The sequence below is a fragment of the Sciurus carolinensis genome, chromosome 15 (assembly GCF_902686445.1).
Source record: "Sciurus carolinensis chromosome 15, mSciCar1.2, whole genome shotgun sequence".
NCBI lineage: Eukaryota > Metazoa > Chordata > Mammalia > Rodentia > Sciuridae > Sciurus > Sciurus carolinensis.
In genome coordinates, this window is record NC_062227.1 from 30,633,730 (window position 1) to 30,655,873 (window position 22,144).

The 22,144-nt window shown below is 33.3% G+C and overlaps 1 protein-coding gene across 2 annotated transcripts in view; it reads left to right on the forward strand.

Moving 5' to 3' along the window:
• Yes1 (YES proto-oncogene 1, Src family tyrosine kinase) overlaps nucleotides 1–22,144 on the forward strand; it is a 68,217-nt gene extending 46,073 nt beyond the window's left edge. For both annotated transcript variants that reach the window (XM_047526600.1, XM_047526599.1), the window contains exons 3-12: nucleotides 1,883–1,982; nucleotides 4,532–4,630; nucleotides 5,954–6,057; nucleotides 6,148–6,297; nucleotides 8,175–8,330; nucleotides 8,512–8,691; nucleotides 11,260–11,336; nucleotides 13,200–13,353; nucleotides 14,757–14,888; nucleotides 19,573–22,144. In XM_047526600.1, coding sequence (XP_047382556.1) covers nucleotides 1,883–1,982; nucleotides 4,532–4,630; nucleotides 5,954–6,057; nucleotides 6,148–6,297; nucleotides 8,175–8,330; nucleotides 8,512–8,691; nucleotides 11,260–11,336; nucleotides 13,200–13,353; nucleotides 14,757–14,888; nucleotides 19,573–19,781 — 1,361 coding nt within the window. In that variant the 3' untranslated portion in view covers nucleotides 19,782–22,144. The remainder of the gene's footprint in view (nucleotides 1–1,882; nucleotides 1,983–4,531; nucleotides 4,631–5,953; nucleotides 6,058–6,147; nucleotides 6,298–8,174; nucleotides 8,331–8,511; nucleotides 8,692–11,259; nucleotides 11,337–13,199; nucleotides 13,354–14,756; nucleotides 14,889–19,572) is intronic.

The window sequence follows — 22,144 nt, forward strand, 5'->3', positions numbered from 1 at the left end:
CTCCCCAAGAAGAAATTATTTGAACTGATACTTGATTGATGAGAATGACCTATCTGCAGAGCTAAGAAGAATTTCTTGGGAGAGGGAATAACAAACACAAAGTTCAAGAGGAACAAATGGACTGGGAAGTTTTAAGAACTAGTGGAAAGAATAATGTAGGCAGAGAGGAGAATTGTGTGATGTGATATTGAAGTGTTAGGCTACCACAATTAGGACTGCAGGGGACCGCATAGACTGTAGTAAGGAGTTTGGATTTTTTCCAAAGCTGGGAAGAAGCAACTCGAGAAGTTTAAGTAAAGGAGTTTGCATGGTCAAATTTCCTTTTTAAAAAACTCATTTTTGCTGTTCTGTGGAGAAGTAGATTAGGAGGGTAGTACTCAATAGTCTCAGTAGTCCCGGTAAGAAATTACATGGATTGGGGTTTAGGGGGCAGCAGAGCATTTGGAAAATAGATAAACAAAATATTATAGCAGTATAACTCATAGTATTAGCAGTAGATTTGACTCAAGTACTACCTAACTTGCTAGTTGTGCTATTTGCCTACATAAAGAGGATTTGGGTAAATAAAAGTTAGAGAAGTAAAATCAAGAGCTTGGTTTTGTACATAATGTTTTAAATGATTAGTATTCTTACCTTTGGTTTTCTGTTACTTTGTATTTAGAGATAATAGGTTTTATACTACTTTCTACATTTCACAACGTTTTTGCTTAGTCTATAATTTTACTAACCGCCTTTCTTCCGACCATTTAAAAAAAATATCGATGGATGGATATAAACCAATCATTGTTTTTTGCCAGCTCAGTGGAATTATATTGAGTAAAATAAATACCGAAACTAAGAATATGTTGGGACAGAACTCAGTGATAAGAGCACTTGCCTCACATGTGGGGTGTCCTGGGTTTGATCTCTAGTACTGCAAAAAATAAAACAGAGGATACAAAGTTTCAGGTGGAATGAAGGAATAAGTTCAAGTCTATGGTATAACCTAGTGACCACAGTTAATAACAATGTATTTAAATTTGCTAAGAGAGTTTTTAAGTTTTCTTGCCACAAAAAAAATGAGAAATATGTGAAGCAGTGCATATGTTAATTAGCTTGATTTAGCCATTTCACAATGTATACATGTTTCAAAACATTGTGTCATGTGTGATAAATATATACAATAACAAAGAATTATATATTATGGGAGTTTTAGCCAGAATACCTGCCTGAAATAATTTTAAAAACTGACATGGCATGCATATTGTATACATCTGTTCTATTGTTACTGGTTTTGCTTGCATACAATAGTTTGATTGTTCAGTGTGCTCATCTCAAGTATCTGCACATGTTGCTAAATATGAGTTATTTTTGGAATTTATACTATGTAATTAATATTGACCATGCCATTAAATTTCCAAGACAAACAACAGTTTTATTTTAAAGTAAGTATATAATAAATTAATCTCACTGAAACTCACTACTAATGATTATAGAGGAAATGTTCACCCACTGTTTATAAGAAGTTGAGGAGATCAGTGCTAGTAGTCTACAGTGCTCCATTAGTGCTCTTCCTTCCTAGAATTGGTTTGAATTTGACTGTCTTTTCAAACCAGAGACATTGCTTCAGAAATCAAAATTAAATTTGTTTCTCTGAGTCTATAGAATTTTAGAATATGTAAAATATAGTGATTTAATGGAAAGTCTTAAGAGAACCTCTCATTACCTTAAACTCCAGCTGCTTGAGAGCCCCAACTTTTAGAAGCCCCAGTCTTCTAAAAATAGATTCTGGAAATAAGAGAGAAAATTATATATGCATAAGTTTTTTTTTCTGGCAATCGTTTTTTATTTCTCTTTTGTGTCAGTTTATATAATTTATCCTGATCTTTTTTTCCTTTGCTAGGTGGTGTTACTATATTTGTGGCCTTATATGATTATGAAGCTAGAACTACAGAAGATCTTTCATTTAAAAAGGGTGAAAGATTTCAAATAATTAACAATACGTAAGTGTTGTATTTTGAGAGGGAGAAATTTGGACAGACATTTGGTCTTTACTTTGAAACCTCTGAGCTAGTTGATGATCTGGAGATAAGCATGGCAGGGCACAGGTCTCTGACCCCTGGGCTTGGTTCCTTGAGACACATGACATAATACTACCTGTAGAAGTTACCACTTCTTCAAATTGTGCTGCTGTGATTCAGCCATAAGAGTAAAGACTTAAGAATGAAAAGTTACTGAGGGGACATATGCAAGTATATATATATTTTTAAATCTTTTATAAAGAAAATTCTGTGTTCCTATGTAAGTATCCAGATGATTTAAAGATCTGCTTTTCCTAAAAAACAAAGGGAAAAAGTTGAATAAGGAACTTTGTACTCCCAAATAGACCAAATTAAGTTGTTTTTTCCTTATGTGACTCTCAGACTTTCTGTCATTTAGTGATCCACATAGAAAATTCAGTGCTTGTTTTGGAAAACAGATCCCATAATTTCATTAGCAAGCATAAAAACCACTTGTAACTTCTTGAAATATATACTTATGGTCTCTTTGCTTCTAGTCATGTTTCCCTCCATCCTTGTTTCCATCTGTTACCAGTTATTGTTCCAGAATGTAAAATATGTCTATCTGCTTTAAAATCCTTCAGTAGCCACTAGTAGCCATAAGTTAAAAGGAGAATATTAGTAGTCATCATTCATTGAGAATTTATTATGTGTTTCTTTAAACCCTTTCTTATTCTATCAGACATACTGAATTATGTGGAATTTTCTGAGTACACTGGAGTTTCTTGCCCTTTCCATGCCTTCACACATTCTTCACACATACACATTATTTTTCTGGAGTGTCTGCTTGTTTCTCCATTCTCCTTTTTCTCTCTCTTCTTTCCTCCCTAGCTAAGTTCCCATACCCTGCCATATTAAGTGTTTCTATTAGGTGTTCACATAGAGCTCTGTGCAGACTTCAGTCACAGCTCCCATCAAACATTATAATTTATCACTTAGCTTGTCATTCTCTTAGAACAGTGGTTCTCAACCTGGAGCAGAATTACCCAGGAGATATTTGGCAATGGCTGGATATATTTTTGGTTGTCACCAGGGTGCTGCTACTGTCATCTAAGGAGTAGAGGCCAGTGGTATTGATAAACATCCTACTTTGCACACAGCAAAGATTTATCAAACCCAAAGTGTCATTATTGCTGAGACTTAAAAACCCCTCTCTAGACTGAGTACTTTAAGTGTAAGGACTGTCTTTTTACCTGTTTTCTACACATCCTGAATTACATCTATCACTCAGTAGGTATTCAGTTTAGATGAATCATGATTGCTTTAGCAGGATCAAATATGAGATTTGTATATTTAAACATACTTAATACATACTAGAAAACCAAAAACCAAATGTATGAGTTTGTAAATATTTGAATTATCAAAGATTTTCCATTTCAATTTTAGAGTGCAAAATCACTGAGCATTTATAAAATTTCAGTCTAAATAATACATTTAATCTTAAGTAATGAATGCCATGTACATCATCCTTATTAGAGACTAATATTTGTTCTTTTCATATTATTTTTGGAAAATTTAAGTCTATATGCTACAAACCACATATTCTCATATTCTGAATTGTGATTTAATTTGAGCCTTATTGAGTTATTTGTAGATGACATTTTTATAAATATACATTATTCTAGAAATTCAGTTTTTTATTACTGTTCATTGTTAATTGTTTTTCTATGGGGGTGCTCATGTCTCATAATTTTTTTCCTAAAATGACTAAAACAAAAACATTACAATTTTATGTACTGTTAAAAAGAAAAGCATTCAACAACAAAAAAAGGGACTGCTGATATATGCTACAACATAAATTAACCTTAAAAAAAAAAATGCTGAGTGAAAGAAGCCAGTCACAAAAGACTACATAAATAATTTCATTTATATGAAATGCCCACAATAGGCATATCCATAGAGATGTAGTGGCTGCCAATGGTGGGAGGGGATGGACGTGACTGCTAATGGGTATTGGGGTTTCTTTTTGTGGTGGTAAAAATGTTCTAAAATTTATTATTGTGATGGCTATACAACTCTATGAATATATTAAAAATCACTAAATTGTATACTTTAAATTGGGGAGTATTATGGTATACAGATTATCTCAAACTGTTAAAAAAAATTTAGCCAAAGATGAATAATTTTGAAAGATTTCTCTTCCAAACTACTTAGTTCAGTATAGTTTATTGTCTTAGGATGATGATCCGGAAATGAGCATGTTAAAAAAAAAAAGATACTATAACTGAATTTTTAATGTGTGGTATCTTAGGGTTTTGTTGTTGGTTTAGTGTAGAAGTATGCATTTATGCTTTTACTTAGTCTTAATTTTCTTAATTCATGTAACTTATTTTTTAAATGTTCTTTTGATTTTAATTCTTGATCAAGTGAATGCACAGTAAAAAGTGAAAGTAATATCTCTCATTTACTTCGGATAAGAAAACAGTGCAATATATTATACCTTGAGCAATAGTCCGTCTACCTTGTGGTAATTGTTGTTTTATGTATTGCAGGGAAGGAGACTGGTGGGAAGCAAGATCAATTGCTACAGGAAAGAATGGTTACATCCCTAGCAATTATGTAGCGCCTGCAGATTCCATTCAGGCAGAAGAGTATGGCAGTACTTCATATTTTATTAACTATTTTGATTTTAAAAATGTTATAATGCACATTTTGCTTAGCCACAATTTTACACACACACAATTACATACCAATCTTAATACAACTAATGTATCATTAATAGATGTTACTTGAGAATTCATAATTAATGCTGTATTATTTGCTGAGAGCAATATCCTAAGTAAATCTTAATTAATCATACTGTTACACCTAGTCTTTCTTTTTTAAAATTATATATATTTTAAATTTTTTAAAATTATATATATTTTAAATTTAAATATATATTTTTAAAATTATATATTTATTTATTTTTTAAAATTATATAACCCTTTCTAACGCTCTGCAGACTTTCTTACTTTAAAAATTTACCTCCGAGAGTAGTATTGCATCAGTGTTTAACTTCTTGATTTAGGTACTTGCATTGTGGTTATGTAGGAGAGTATTCTTGTCTTCTACAATGCACACACTGAAGTATTTAAGATAATGATTCAGCATTTTGGCAACTTTCAATCGGTTCAAGGGAAAATGTGAACACATGCACACAACATATAGGGAAGGAGGGAGAGAGAGTAACAAAGTAAAATATTAACTTGGGAGTTCTACACACTATTCTTTTAAAAAGTTAAAAGTATCAGTGCCGTATTACTTTTAGGCCCAACTAGTTTATCTGGGATTCATAAATAATAACCTATTTTTCATATTACAACAGTTAACACAGTGTCTTACATATAGTAGGTATTCTATCAATACTTGTTTGCTTTTATTAATATTTGCCTCAAACACTTTTTTTACTATAGCATTTGTTATTTTTGTCCTTTTTTCTTCTCCACTCTTCTGTAAGTCCTTTGATAGCAGACATTGTCATTTTTATTCATTAAATTTTATTAAATCAAACTCATGCAAAATTAGAGTTCCTCATAATTTGGGTATTATATACTTGTTTCTTACTAATACAGGTGATCACATATTACCAGAGAAAAACTTCTGTTCTTCCTACCTATATCTCCCTATGTCACTGACAAGAAAAATCTTTTATTTGCTATCTTTCTCCATTTGCTATATCTGTGACTTCCAGGTAGAGTTCTAGTGACATGTTGAGTAATGAATACATGGAAATACTATCAGTGTATATCCTAACTAATACTTGTAAATTCTTATTTAATAAATACAAATTTATGCTTTACTATATCCTAAGTCATGTTCTGTGGCTATTCTTTGTCATCCTTCCTATCCCATTTCACTCTGATTGATACATGTTTATAATTTTTCTAACCTTCAAATCTTTCCAGCTCAAAACATCATTAATTTTTTTCTAGATGGTATTTTGGCAAAATGGGGAGAAAAGATGCTGAAAGATTACTTTTGAATCCTGGCAATCAACGAGGTATATTCTTAGTAAGAGAAAGTGAAACCACTAAAGGTATGGTTATTATTATATTAATAAAAGTATAAAATTTTCTTGGGTGATATTTTGAGAAAGATATAATAAGTGTTGATTCTCTGCCCCCAGGTGCTTATTCCCTTTCTATTCGTGATTGGGATGAAGTAAGGGGTGACAATGTGAAACACTACAAAATTAGGAAACTTGACAATGGTGGCTACTATATCACAACCAGAGCACAATTTGACACTCTGCAGAAATTGGTGAAACACTATACAGGTAAAATTTATTTCCTCATGCTCTCTTGCATGAAGTCAAAATACATATCTTCATCTCTCTTAAGGTTTAACACACTACTTTATATACAGTACGTGCCCCCTAAATGTTAGTATTCTAGTTTTAAAATGAGGAACAGGTAGTACTTAGTATCTGAATTGGGTTATTGAATAGTGTGCTAAAATCAGATTGTCATTGAAAATTATATATCTTACTGGCATAGTGATTACCTTGAAGTTCCATTTTATAATGTGCAAATACATTATGAAAATAAATTAAAAACATAAAAGCAAATATTTATGGACACTAAGTAGCTAAAACTAAACATTTAACACAGAAAGCTATATCACATATCCTCTTGGATTACCTTTCCCTTCAGGGGCTGGATCTTCTAAGATTTCCTAGAATATAAACCCAATGAAATTTGGTCTGAAGATATACATTTTTCTTATCCTAGAAGATTAACCTGTAGCAACTATAGACATTCGTGTCTTTTAAAGATCTTTGAAAATATTCAATTGTGGAGTCTTATGACTCAGAGTTTTTCATTATCAATTCATTATGTAAATACATCCAACTCTTTAAAATGATTAGTACTGGAGGAGGGAAGGTTTCCATGGTAATATCTTCTTCAATGACAGGTAGCTATAAACTAAGTCTACCAAGTCAACCAGCAATCTTGGCATCAATCAAACATGTTACCAAGCAGTGCCGACACATAATTGCCCTTTTTAGAATTCGAGTTTGTGTGGTTGCTTGATGAGAATGGGAGGAAACCTGTCTCGTTTACAATAAGAAAGATTATATAAGGAGGATGCACAACCAAACCATTGTGAATCTGGAGTTCCCTGCCTTTGTGACTCCCTTATTGAAAATTCAGCCCACTAAGTGAACTTCTTCCCTGATTTCAGTGTCTTACAAATTGGTGCTTATTAGATATAAAAATTAATGCTGGGCTCAGTGGCGAATACCTGTAATCCCAGTGATTTGGGAGGCTGAGGCAGGAGGATTGCAAGTTCAAAGCCAGCCTCAGCAATTTAGCTCAAAGCAACTTAGCAAGTTGCCCTAAGCAACTTAGCAAGATCCTGTTTCAAAATTTAAAAAGACTGGGGATGTGACTCAGTGGTAAAGTGCCTCTGGTACCAGAAAGGAAAAACCAAAACAAAGCAAAAAGAAGTAACATTTTCTTTGGAATTAAATAAATCCCAGTAGTCAAAAGCAGAACTTTGAAGGTAGACACACCTGAGTTTGAATCCTATCACTTACTAACTGTGGGATATTGGGAAAGTTTCCTAAATTTCCCGAGCCTCATTTTTTATTAGAGAGTCATTAAAAGCCAAATTAACACAAGAACTAGAGCATAAGTATTCAATAAACAGTAACATAAAAATATATTTAACAAAATGTTTCATTTCTTTTTTTAAATTATTTTTAGTTGTTGATGGACCACTAAAGGTATGGTTATTATTATATTAATAAAAGTATAAAATTTTCTTGGGTGGTATTTTGAGAAAGATATAATAAGTGTTCATTCTCTGCCCCCCCAGGTGCTTATTCCCTTTCTATTCATGATTGGGATGAAGTATACACACACACACACACACACACATGCAGTGCTGAGAATCCAATCCAGTGCCCTCACGCTTGCTAGGCAAGCACTCTACTACTAAGCTACAACCCCAGCCCAAAATGTTTAATTTCTTATGCACAATTTTTGTTTTGCTTCTTATAGACAACTTCCTTTTTGTTTTTAGAATAAAATTGATGACATTTAGTTTTCCTACAATTTATTAAACTTTTTAAAGCATTTATATACTCTATATGTACCTTAATTTTTGTATATAATTCATTTTACAGTGTAGTTTTATTCCTTTATCTAGAACATGCTGATGGTTTATGCCACAAGTTAACAACTGTGTGTCCAACTGTGAAACCCCAGACTCAAGGTCTAGCAAAGGATGCTTGGGAAATCCCTCGAGAATCTTTGCGACTAGAGGTTAAATTAGGACAAGGATGTTTTGGTGAAGTATGGATGGGTAAGAAGCCTGAATTTTTTATTTTTGTCAGTTTTTGGCCACAGATTAAAGTGACACCGTTTATTACAAAAAATATGTATATGTGTGTTAAATGTTTAAGATAACTGCTGTTCATTGAAATTAGTTCTAAAATCCCTTAAAATATTGATTAAAATAGTAAGAGGTATTTTTTTTTCTCTAGGAACATGGAATGGAACCACAAAAGTAGCAATCAAAACATTAAAACCAGGTACAATGATGCCAGAAGCTTTTCTTCAAGAAGCTCAGATAATGAAAAAGTTAAGGCATGATAAACTTGTTCCACTATATGCTGTTGTTTCTGAAGAACCAATTTATATTGTCACTGAATTTATGTCAAAAGGTATGTATATACTAGTATCTCTTAGAGTATTCATGTTGGTTACTTCTTTAAAGAATTCTTCATTTTGGTTTTTATACATACAGAGTTTTTTATATAATACTTTCTAATTTATGATTATTTTGGGGGCATTTGAAAAGAAATGGGACATTTTGGTGTTTTTTGTTGTCTTTTGCTTGTCTGGGGATTGAACTCAGGAGTGCTCTACCAATAAAATTATATCCCCAACCTCCCCACTTTTTTTTCCTTTTCTTTTTCTTTTTTTTTTTTTTTAATTTTTCTAATTTTTTATTGAGACAAGGTCTCATTAAGTTGTCAAATTGGCCTCAAACTTGCCATCTTTCTGCCTCAGCCACCCAAGTTGCTAGGATTACAGGCATGTGCCACCATGCCCATCAAAATGTGACACTTTGTTTAATGAAATAGTGCTTAGATCCTGTTATTCTAGAGGATTTTACAAACTTTAAAAGGAGAATTAGGCAGGCTGAGTTTATTTTGAAAGTAGTTTTGACTAAAAAGGAAATGAAATAACCAGGGAAGTGAACAAACTGAATTAAACAGGGAATTAACAGGGAAGTATACAAACTGAATTAAAATGATAAAATCATTTAATATCATTTAGGCAGTACTAAAGCAAAAAAAAAAGAAAAGGTGAAGGAAATTTGTTTTAATGTAAATACAGTCTGTATACTCAGGACTCCTAGAAGCTTCTTTTCTCCCCTTCTTTCAACTGCAGTTTCTCCATCTCTCAAACACAGCACAATTGAGATCTTCAGTAACAGAGCTAGTTAGGGCCAGGAGAAAAAGAAAGTTGTGCTTTAGAGAGGGACCAATAAGTCTGCAAGCATGCTTACTGGCTCAATTTTTACCCATTTTGAATTCGATCTGTTTTTTTAAGTTATTTCATTTTTTTACTCTCTTAAATCAGACTAAATAAAGGCACCCTCTCCAGTAGTCTACCTTGACCAATGATGTAGTCCCCTCTAGTGGTAACAGGGCCAGCTACAAGCTACACATTTGCTATAGGAATTTTTTTTTTTTCCTCAAAAGGGACTGAAACCAACTGACATAGCCTATTAATTGCTATAGCCCCATAATTCACGATTCTCTTTGGAAAGAATTTCTACTGTAAACAGCTTCCAAGTATACCTTTTCAAAGAGTACTCTGGTAGACCTAGAAGAGAAATGAGAAAGGGACAAAGAGGAAATTTAAATCAGGACATTGCTAGAGTGAGAGATATAATGGAAGTAAAGCTAATGGTCCATTTAGCTCTGTGTATTATTTTCAGAATTATTTAATTGGGAGAACATGGTAGAATTTGTGCTGTTAGATCACTAATTGAGGATTATTTTTAGATGAGAGGTTAAGAATACAAGATAACAAAAGTCCTTTCGAGTTTTAAAACTTAGTAATTCCCCATTTTGGTTTTTAGCTTAGCAGTTGGCCCCCTATAATACATCCAACCTCATTGCTTCTTGTGTTCCAGCATAAGCCCCCTGTTTTGTACAGATAGATTTTTCATTCCTTGTTTCCATGATTGCTTTTGTGCTATGGATCAAGCCAAGCACTTCAAACATTCTAAGCATATGCTCTACCACTGAACTATACTTCCAGCCCTAACTATGACTTTTGTTCTTGTTATTTTATTCACCTGGAATTTGGTTTCCCTATTTTCCTAGCCAGTTCACCAGCTACACTTACCTGATAGTAGCCAATCCATGGCCAAATGTTACATGTGGTTGTCTCCTTTAACTTGGAGCCATTCCCCTGACTTTGTCTTTCACAGCATTGTCATTTAAGAAAACAATCCAATTTTATGTTTGTTGTTGTTGTTGTTGTTGTTGTTTTTTGGGTGCTGGGGATCGAACCCAGGGTCTTGTGCTTATAAGGCAAGCACTCTACCCAAGCACTCTACCGACTGAGCTATCTCCCCAGCCCCCAATTTTATGTTTTATAAAATAAACCTTAATTTGAATTTGTCTGATGGTTTCTCTTGATTAAATTCAAGCATGTGATATGTATTCACAAGTAATAGGAAGACAGCAGACTTTTCTTCCTGCCTTTTCACTTTGCTGTATTCATACTATTTTGCTATTCCATGGTACTTTCTTAAAATTAAGAGACAGTGTTCAGGCCAGCACTTCCACATCAGCTTATTTAGCTGCCTTTATTTAGTTTTAATCACCCCAGGATATTCCCAAATATCTGAATTCTTGATTCAGATTGACTTAAAATTATATGTCTTTTGATATAAAAGATCTTTTGATCTTGATCAAAGTAGGAAAGAATGATTCTAATCTGATGACATTTTCTGTTGGGAAAGGGAAAATGGTAGATCTTTCCTTTTTTCATGTGTTATCAAGAGATAATAAATTTCAGTTTAGGGATCACTTCTAGAATCTTTGAGATAATTATTCAGAAATTCCAAAACCACAAAAGTAATCTTTTTTTTTTTTTAAATGAAAAATCGAGTAGTTTTGTTAAGAGTTTGGTGATTTGGGGGTAGAGGAATATTTATTTCAATTTTAAGATTTGCTTAATTTACATGAATATTTCGCTGTCTCTTACAGGAAGTTTATTAGATTTCCTTAAGGAAGGAGATGGAAAATATTTGAAGCTTCCACAACTGGTTGATATGGCTGCTCAGGTATTTGCATATAATTGTATCAATTTGAATTAAAAATTAATGTTTAAAATGTAGAATAATCTTACCCAAATAAAATGGTTTATGTAGAGAAGTAAAGGAATTTTAGAAGGAACATTGGGGATAATCCAGTGTGAGGTCCTAGTATTAGAAATAATGTAGTATCTGAAGACCAGAGGTATCTAAAATTCACATAACATGTTCATAGCAGCACCAGTATTAGAGCTAGATATAGAACTCTCAGTTCAGTGCTATTGCATATATGACCTTTTAGGAAGTGTTTTCACAAATATAAATCTATATGTATTTGTATTTCAACAGATAAATTTAAGAAATTAAAATGGCCAGGCATGGTAGCTCATGCCTGAAATCCCAGTAACTTCCAAGGCTGAGGCAGGAAGATTACAAGTTCAGGGTCGGTCTCAAGCAATTTAGTGAAACTCAAAATGATAAAAGAACTTAGGGATGTAGCTCAGTGGTAAAGTGCCCCGGGTTCAATCTCCAGTACCAAAAAAAAAAAAAAAAAAAGCAAGAAAAGTAAAATGGATGAGTGTTCTTCCAAAGAAAATATTAGAAATCTAAAGTGTTTGCTGAATTTTTTTATTTACTGTGGTCCTGAACAAAAATTAAGATAACAATATAAGAATGAGTCTTACCCTATGTAAATTTATGATTACACAAATGGTATGCCTTTACGCCATGTACAGAGAAACAACATGTATCCCATTTGTTTACAATTAAAAAAAAGGAAAAAAAAAAGAAAAAAAAAAAAAAAAAGAATGAGTCTTTTTAGGCGAGGTGGAGTGGTGCACACTGTAATCCCAGTGACTCAAGAGACTGAGGCAGGAGGATCACAAGTTTAAAGCCAGCCTCAACAACTTAGCAAGACCCAGTGTCAAAATAAAAAATAAATAAAAAGGACTGGGGATGTAGCTCAGTGGTTAATGTGCACTCCTGAGTTCAATCCTTGGTACCAAAAAAAAAAAAAAATCTTTTTTTACTCCTGAATTTTTTGTTTTCAAGTGTAAATTTTCTATTTAGGTGTGTTATAGGTGTTTGAGGGGCCTTTTATTGAATTCAATTGACATACTGGTTTTGCAGCTTTACTTCTCAGTGAGCTTCCACATGGCCACAGAATCTGGCAGTTTAGAGGAACTTAATACAGAGGAACTATATATATATAACTCAGGCATATGCCAGGCCATGAGGTAAAAACTCCTAGGTACTCTGGTAGTGTCTGAGCCTTTTTTCTTTTTTTTAAGCCAGGTACATATTTTTGGTTTTGGGAACCACATACAATCTCTGTCAGACCTCATCCTCCTCTTTTTTTATAACCATTTAAAAATGTAAAAAACATTTTTAGTTCTCAGGCAATACAAAAACAGGCCACCTTTAGCCTGCAAGCTCAGGTTTGCTGTTCTCCACCTCAGTGCTTAATACCAGGACATCTTAGGTTGTGCCAGATGTGGGCTTTGATAGACTTCTGTCCAGAAGTTCTAAATAACTCTGTGACTTATCTCCCAACCACAGTCAGGAAGACATTAGGACATTAAGCTGCTAATGGTTACTGGATATACTAGGTGGCTGAAAAACTTTAAAATAGGTGTTAGGGGTTTTTTTTGTTTTGTTTTTTGTTTTTTTGGTGGTGCTGGGGATGTGTCCAATTTTCGAAAACTGAAGTTAGTCTGCTTTTTTATTACAGTGTTTGTATTTTTCCTGTTATCTCCTCCTAACAATGCCTGTTACTATCATCTCCTTTCAAGATATATGATTTTTCAGTGATCTGTTAAAACATTAACTAAAATTGTCTTCTCCCTGGTTCCCTCTGCATCATGTTTTGTATGTGCCTGTTTTTTTCTTTCCAAGATTGCCGATGGTATGGCATATATTGAAAGAATGAACTATATTCACCGAGATCTTCGGGCTGCTAATATTCTTGTAGGAGAAAATCTTGTGTGTAAAATAGCAGATTTTGGTTTAGCAAGGTTAATTGAAGACAATGAATACACGGCAAGACAAGGTAAAATTACTTTTATTTAAATGCTTGTAACCTAATTTCCTATGTTTTTTCTCACTTAACACACTTCAATATATAGGATTTTGTAGAGTAAGAATAATTCTAGGTCCTCTCAGAAGAGTCACAAAAACATTGATTTTATTCATAAAATTATATATAATAAATACTACTGTGATTTTTTTTGATAGTTATTTCCTGCAGGGAAGGAATTAGCTAGGTATTATTTGCATTTAAAGTATAGTTAGTAATAGCTTCTTTACATCCTTTAGCACATCAACAAATAAATGTTTTTTAATTTCTTTTTTTAAACAAACTTCATGAATTGTGGAACTCTTGCCTTAGATCAGAGGTTCTCAATCAGGGACAATAGCTTCCCAGCCAGGAGACATCCAACAATGTCTAGAGACATTTTTGGCTGTTATAATGTGGAGGCTACTGTTGGCACCCAGTGGGTAGAGGCCAGGCATACTGCTAAACATCTTGTACTGCACGGGATCCCCGACCCCCCCACCCAGCAACAGCAACAAAGAACTATCAGGCCCAAAGTGGTTAGTATTGCCAAGGGTGAGAAACACTGATTCAACCACACTTGCTTTTCAGCCTCCATCCCTTTGTGCAGTTATGTCCAGCTGGAATGTCTCTCTATTCTTCTGTAATTTTTTTGTATAAAATCCTTACTATTTGTTTAATAAAGGCTTACTTTAATTTTCACTTTTTAAATAAAACCTTGTTATTGTGCCAGTGAAAACTGATCTTCTCTTTGTCAAACAATCTAAAGAGCTTATTTTATACCATTATATACATACATGTGTAAATAACTTCAAGACACCTATAATCTTATTAACATTATAAATGTATAAATTCATGTTTTTATGTACACATATTGGCTAATATAATGCCTGTGCATAAAAGAATACACTAAATATTTGAGGAAATTAATGTGGGCTTTTAAGAGTGATGGCACAATAAAATTTTTCCAGAACTATATCATAAAATTGAAAAGAAACTATGGTTGAAAACCAGTAGCCATTAGAATCCAATAAAATATGCCCTAATCAGCACAATTTAGAAGAACTGCTGGGAGCCAGACTGAACTTAAAAGTTATAGATTTTATAATCCATATTTTTAGCCTACTAGAGCCTCTACCTCTGTTTTCTTGAATGATGTTCTGTTCCACCAACTTTCTTTTTTTAATCATTTAATGTCCTATAAGGAAGAAATGTGATTCATTTTAATATAAATTTTAAAATTAAGGATTTTCCCATATATATTCTATTGTTGGAAGAATTTGACACTGATGATGTATATAGTAAGGCTATTGTCAAAGGTTTAGCACTGCTTATACTATATTTATACAAATAGATTTTTAATAAACAGTTAAATGAGATTGCCAATATGGTTTTAGGTGCAAAATTTCCAATCAAATGGACAGCTCCTGAAGCTGCACTTTATGGTCGATTTACAATAAAGTCTGATGTGTGGTCATTTGGAATTCTACAGACAGAATTGGTAACTAAGGGGAGAGTGCCATATCCAGGTAAGTTTGCATTTCATTAGCTCTTGGTTATACCATCAGTGACTTTTTTTTTTTTTAAACCTAGAATTAAACCCAGTGGTGCTTAACCACTGAGCCACTTCCCCAGCCCTTTTATTTTTTATTTTGAGACAGAATCTCCCTAAGTTGCCTACTGCCTCAGCCTCCCAAACCTCTTAGATTATAGGCATGTGCCATCATGCTAGCCCATCAGTGATTTTTTAACAGTTTATTAGGAGCTAAAACATGAAAGGAGGGGCTTTATTTCTCCTTTTCCAGTCTCCTTCTCTTTATTTTGGCATTGGATAGACAGCAACCAATAAGAGCCATAATCCTGAGGTAGGGGAGGGGAGGTGTTCCTGATGTTAATCTCAGCTTTCTCCTTCGGATGTTTTCCAAAAGGGCCCATTATCCATACTATTCTCTCAGATTAGAAGCATATCACAAACATCCTACTACCACTCCCCAAGTAATTGTTCTTTTCTATTAGTGTGATTGGTATATTTTTATAATATATATTTGCCCTGTCTTCCTCTCAAAAATAAGACATTTATATAGCTTTTGGGGTAAGAAGAAATTTTAGCCTACTTGAAATTCAGCTACAATTGAATTATTTGTTTAGTCTGTTACCTCTCAAACTTTTCTACTGATGTATTCTAATAATTAAGGAGAGTGAAAGCATATAAAATGCAATCCAGGAAAAACTGCTGTGCCAGTCCTATGGGTTTTACATATATATCCCTCCTCCCTAATACCTCCTATTTTAGATCTAATGCCATCAAATTTTACCTCCCACTTTTCCCTTTTTGCCATTATTCGCTGATACCATTCAAGTTCTCCTCATTTAACACTGACTCTCTATCACTCTTTCCAATAAGACTCCATTCCTGCCTTAATTCATGGCCATCTTAATACATATGTCAGTTACCCTGGTCTCTTGCAGCTTAAACTCTCCTCCTCTGTAATCTCGTCATCACTCATACCTCAAAGGTTTAACATAACCAGTAACTGCACCCCTCTCAATTGCAGTTTCATATATCTACTATCACTTTGCATCTTCCTAGCTGTCTCTGCCTACCAGTTTCTTCATAGTACCAGCATATTCAATCCATTGGTTCTACCACCTGTACCTACCTCTTAAATTTCATGGTCAAGCAGTACAATCTCTCCCTTACATTTACAATTGTCCTTTGCCTTTCTCTCATTTCATCAGTATTGTTGGTAAAATCATAACACTAGATAAAAAACTAGCTCTGAATATTCCATATCTGCAAATGTGGTTGGAGGAAAAATTACAGCATGCTAAGTAGTTTCATTTGGAATATATATAGACTGAAATGGAAATTTCAGTACTGTTTATGTGAAATTAAAAGCACATTAGGGCTGGGATTGTAACTCAGTGGTAAGAGTGCTTGCCTAGCATGAGTGAGGCACTCTGGGTTCTATCCTCAGCACCAAATAAAAACAAACAATAAATAAAGGTTAAATTCTTAAAAAACACACACACACCATACATTAGATGGACATAGAAGACAAGATTAGTGGATTTGAAGGTACATTAATATCAAATATCCTAAGTAATGCATAAATAAACTGCTTGGAAAAAACAGAACAGAATGAATGATATGAAGTGGGGCACAATGAAATATCATGTCTAATTTGTATGTAATTGGAGCCCCAGAAGGAGATGAGAGGAAAAAGTAGAACAGCAATATTTGAAAAAGTAATAGCCAAAAACTTCATAAATCTGATAGCAGGGAGCAGGGGGGTGATCCATCTCACAAATTTAATGAACTTAGTGATCCTCAAGCAGGATAAATAAAAAGAAACTCAGTGAACTTCAAGCAGTCATATCATGGTCAAATTTTAAAAATCAAAACCAAATAGCCATAGAGAAGTTTGGTATATTATCTACACAGGAACAGCAGTTAGCTAACTGTTCCTCATGATATGGAAACCAGGAAAGAATGAAATTATGTCTTTAAAGTACTTGGGAAAACTGCTGATCTAAAACATCAATAAAAGTGTCTGATTTTATAATGCATGAAAAAAATAAATTCTGTGACAAAAAGGACAGTGTGGTGGGCCAGAGGTAAAGGAGTAACAGGTAACTGTTACTTTCATTGTTTGGAAAGCATCAAAGTATTTATTTCAAGAATAATAAACCAAGGAAATGTTATCTTGATAATGACCACTAAATAAGAAAAGGTAAAATAAAAAACTAGGACAAAGATAAGAGTGTAACAGAGTGCTATTTAGCATGCACCAAGCCTTGGGTTCAATTCCTAGCACCAAACCAAAGCTGTGGGGGGTTGGGGGGAGGGAATATGAAAAATGCTTGCTTGCTCAAAATAAAAAGCAAGAGAGGAAAAAAAAATAGAAGGGACAAATAGTAAATAAGTAACAGAATGGTAGAGTTAAAACCACCTGTATCCATAATTACATAACTTGTAAGTACACTAAACATTACGATTAAAGGATAAGACTGGATTTTAAATAAATACACATAAATGCTGTCATACTATTTCTAAGAGACTACTTTAAGGTATACAAAATGATTGAAATTAAAAGGGTGGAAAAAGTTACACTATGCAAATGCTAATAAACAAAAGAAAACCTGTAAGCAGTAGACTTTAAGGCAAGAGATATTAGTAGAGACGAAAGGAACATTCATAATGAGAAAAGGGTCAATTCAAAAGGGAAGCATAAAAATCCAAAATGAGTTTGCAGCTAACTACAAAGCTGTAAAATATAATACAAAAATTAATATGTTTGGGATATCCTGGTTAAATTAAATGTTCAGACAAAAATCCAGATACAATTTTTAGATTGTTGTTTTTTCAGCAGTGCTTGGGATTGACCTCCATTTTGTTCATGCTGAGCACATTCCCTATCACAGAGCTACATCTCCAATCCCCAGCCTACCAGCCTTTAAAGAAGCAAAAGACACTATATAAGCATCATTGTCTTGGATGGTTTGAAGAAGGTTCACATGTAGCACAGACCCATCCACTGCAGGCTTTTCTCAAAGCAGGCTTCCATTGTAAAGTCAGCTTATTTGCTAGTCTTTGGGGACAGTAATAAACCTTGGCAAATGCAAACAAGTATGAAATATTTAAATTTATTGACAAAGTACTAAATATTTGCCACTTGATCTTATGTATTAACAATCTTAGAATCTTCGTGTCTCCTTTTTTCCTAAGGAATGGGGAAGAAAGAACTTTCTGCTATGCTCAGGGAGGTGTATTTCATTCTGAAATTCAGAAGTTCCTTTACGGAAATCTCTTCCTGAAGATAGTATTTTTATTAGAGGCCATTTCTGCCATATTTTCTCATGTAACTGTTGTCATAAAATAATTCATTAGTTGTGATTGTCAGAAAATTCTGAAGGGTAAAGTTTTTAATGAAAAAGTTCATTGATAATTAGGGCTGGGGGTATAACTTGGTGTTAAAAATACATGCTTAGCATGAGTAGGGCCCTGGGTTCACTCTCCAGCACACAACAACAAGAAAAGAATTATTGGTAATTAAAAGTTACTTTTGCAGGTTTAGGCTTATTTAGATTGATTAATCTTGACAGTCTTTTAAGCATGAAATAAAAGAAAAAGGCAGAGAAGTGGGGGGGAAATTCATGAATTGTAAGTAAGCCCTCATTGAAGGTTTAGCACCTTGCTCCTTTTCTCCTCCCAAACAACTTCTGCTTGTATTTCTGTGGTGGGTAAAATATAGTGGATTTCAGTTATTGAGATAATACTGCTTACTTAGATGAAAAGCACAGGAAACTTCAAATGTCAGGCTCCAGAATAATAGTTATGCAGTATCTTTTAATAGTTTTTTTAAAAGTTTTTTGAAGAATCACTTGTTCCTTAGAAATATAACAAAAAATAGAAATGATTTAATCTCATGACATTGTTCTAAGGGAATCATAGTCTATGAAAAATCTCATTACTGATGGTCAGTTTAAGATTGCAGAAGATATGAGGGACAGCCTGTCTTGTAGACAGGCAGGAAAGGAAAGGTGATAAGGGAGATAGGAGGAATGATGGGTTTGCTGACTTGGTGAGACAGCTGGCCTGTGACAGTGCAGGGTGAGCTGCCAGTGGTGGAAGAGGGAAGTTTACAAAAGAGTGAAAGAAAGGAACTGTGTGTAGTAACATGCAGAAAGTCAAACCGTTTTATGAGATAAGGAGAACTGTTTCAGGGAGGTGTCTCAGTATAGTTATGTAGTTAGTGTGTTTAGCAGAACCAGGACTGGAATTCTTTGAATTCCTATTTGAATGTTCTTCCAGACATCATCTTGCCTCTATTCTTCAAGTGTGCTCAAGTTAGGATCATTATTAAATATTAATGTCAGAAATTATCTGTACCTCAAAATGGTACCCTAAATTCTCATTAACCAAATGGAATTAACTTTTGAAGAAATTAGTGTTAAAAATAAAATTTCAGGCAGAATTAAAAATTGGACATGTTGAAATATAGATTACCTTTTCCTAAGTTTCTCTTGATATACTCTGATGTCTAAGTTGTATTTCTTCACTGAAAGAATCTTTTATTGAATAAACATAACATACCTTGATAAATAGCTTGTGGTTAGGGGATTTGTTCTGTTCTGCTAGTAATAGGATCATTTTTTTAGGTTTTTTTGTTTTGTTTTGTTTTGTTTTAATGTTTGAATCTTGTGTGTTAGGTATGGTAAACCGTGAAGTGCTGGAACAGGTAGAACGTGGATACAGGATGCCCTGCCCTCAGGGCTGTCCAGAATCTCTCCATGAATTGATGAATCTTTGTTGGAAGAAAGACCCTGATGAGAGACCAACATTTGAATATATCCAGTCCTTCTTGGAAGACTACTTCACTGCTACAGAGCCACAGTACCAGCCAGGAGAAAATTTATAATCTGGATTATAATCTGAATTTATAATCCAAGTAGCCTATTTTATATGCATAAGTCTGCCAAAATGTAAAGAACTTGTGTAGAGTTCCTCACTTATGTACAGGAATCAAAAGAAGAAAATATTCTTCACTCTGCATGTTTCATTGGTAAACTGGAATTCCAGATATGGTTGCACAAAACCACTTTTTTTTTTTTTTTTTCCTAAGTGTTAAACTCTAAAGTACCAATGATGAATTTTCCAACTTATTTCAGGGTCCAAAAAAAGTGGAGCTAAGATATTGAACTGCATGGTAAGGAAGCACAACAAGGCTACTCTTTATAAATCATTTTCTTTCTTCCCCGAACTCCGATTGTTAAGAAAAAAATATTTATTGTTATAGACAAAACTTGAGAGGTAAAAACTTATACCATAGTTAAATCTAAAATTAAGGAATTTCATGGGACCAAATTAATTCCATTCCAGTTTTTAAGGCTTTCTTGTGTTTATTATTCTCAAAGGGGTTTTTTTCTATGTTAAACAGTCGATATGGAGTCTTAACATATGCCTCCTTTTGCTTGGAAATACACCAGAATTTTCAAATGCAAAAAGGATAACATCTAAAACTTGATTAACTGTTAGACCTCAGCAGTGGAATTTGTAAGTATAATGCACTATGTTCATACTCATATTCATGGAACTGGAAGATAGAAAAAGAAGTTTTTCACTTCATTTTTGAAATAATTCACATTTAGAATAATGAAAGTAACTGTAAAGTAAACTCATCTTTTGTAAGGTTACATTGATTTTTTTTTTTTTTTTTTCAAAGAGAATATATAATTGAAATTTTATCATCCAGTCCAAGGGAAAATCTTCCAATCTTTAGCATGAAAAGTGAGACCCAGAATTTAAGCAGTCCATTTTTAAAAATAGACTTGGTACTGTAAGATGTTGCTAATATGTTCTTATGGTAATGGGTGCCACAAATAGAAAATATCACTAGATCAGGGACTTGAACGCACTTTTGCTTGTATTGAATATAGACTAAGAGAGAGGAAAATGTATTTAAAAGAAATATGAGAAAAGAAAATGTGAAAGTTTTACAGGTAGAGAGGTGGAATGTAATGTTTTAATGTTGATGTCATGGAGTGACACAATGGCTTTGCTGGCACTCAAAGCTCTTCACTTAGCTGTTTCTGAGACTTTAAAGAGTTATAAGGTATGACTGTAAAACTAATTTTCTTAACATACACACTAAACGAGTGTTAGTTACATCCTCAAAATAGTGAAGTTAAGGCTTCACACTAATTCTAGTGACATAGCTTTTATTCAGAACAATTTTAGAGTTTTCAAATTCATATTTAAATCTCCACTTTTTAAATATACTTAATGATTATCAATTTTTCCTTTTAGAATATAGTTGATTTGAGGAGGAAAATTAATTCTTCATAATAACAGTCATTGAAGGGGGACAGTTTTTGCCCATTTAAAGTGCAGAAGTGAAACATACAAAAAATAAGGCTGATCTTTTTAACTTGGAAAGAAATTCCCAAGAAATGAATTTCAGTAGCATTACTGGCTTAAGAGTCTAACAAAGGAAAAACTGAATCTGATAAGTAGAAGTCTAGTATTTATATTTTGAAATACTGTAATATAGTTACACTTTAAAACATTGTTATCAGGTTCCCATATTTTCAGCATATAATTTTTAACATCACTTAATGTGATTAATCATTAAAATTCTGTGCCATGGTTTATATGTTCAAATTCAAACCATTTTAAAATGTGACAAATGAATTTCATGCAAGTTGGCAATAGTTCTGGTACTAAAAATTATGGTTGTGTCTTCTGTTTACATAACCTGTTCAGTATTGAATCCCTGTGTCGAAAGGGTATTCCTATGAAGAGAGCCCTCATTATTGCCCTTAACACCTACAACCTGTGACTAGTTTTTTAAAGGGCTTTATGTGAACCGTGATGTAATTTTTCTAAGCGTTTTAAAAAGGGTAACAAAATTATGTACTGATTCTGATCAGAAAATTAAGCCAGGAAGTTGATGGTGTTGATTAGATTTTAACTAAAAGGAACAGTTCCTGATAATAACAATTATATAGTAAGGATAAAACACTAACTTAATGTGTATTCAGTTTAAATTGTTATGTATTTTTAAATTGCCAAGAAAAACAGTTTTGTATATTTGAAGATTTTTTTCCAACAGCTTTCATCTTTAATGTCTTAATATAACCCTTACCAAAAAAGGAGTTGGCAAAAACAGCCTTCTAGCACAAACACTTTTTTTAATGAATAGTAGCCTAAAACTTAATATTTTTATAAAGTATTGTAATATTGTTTTGTGGATAAATGAAATAAAAATTCTTGTTGAATGCA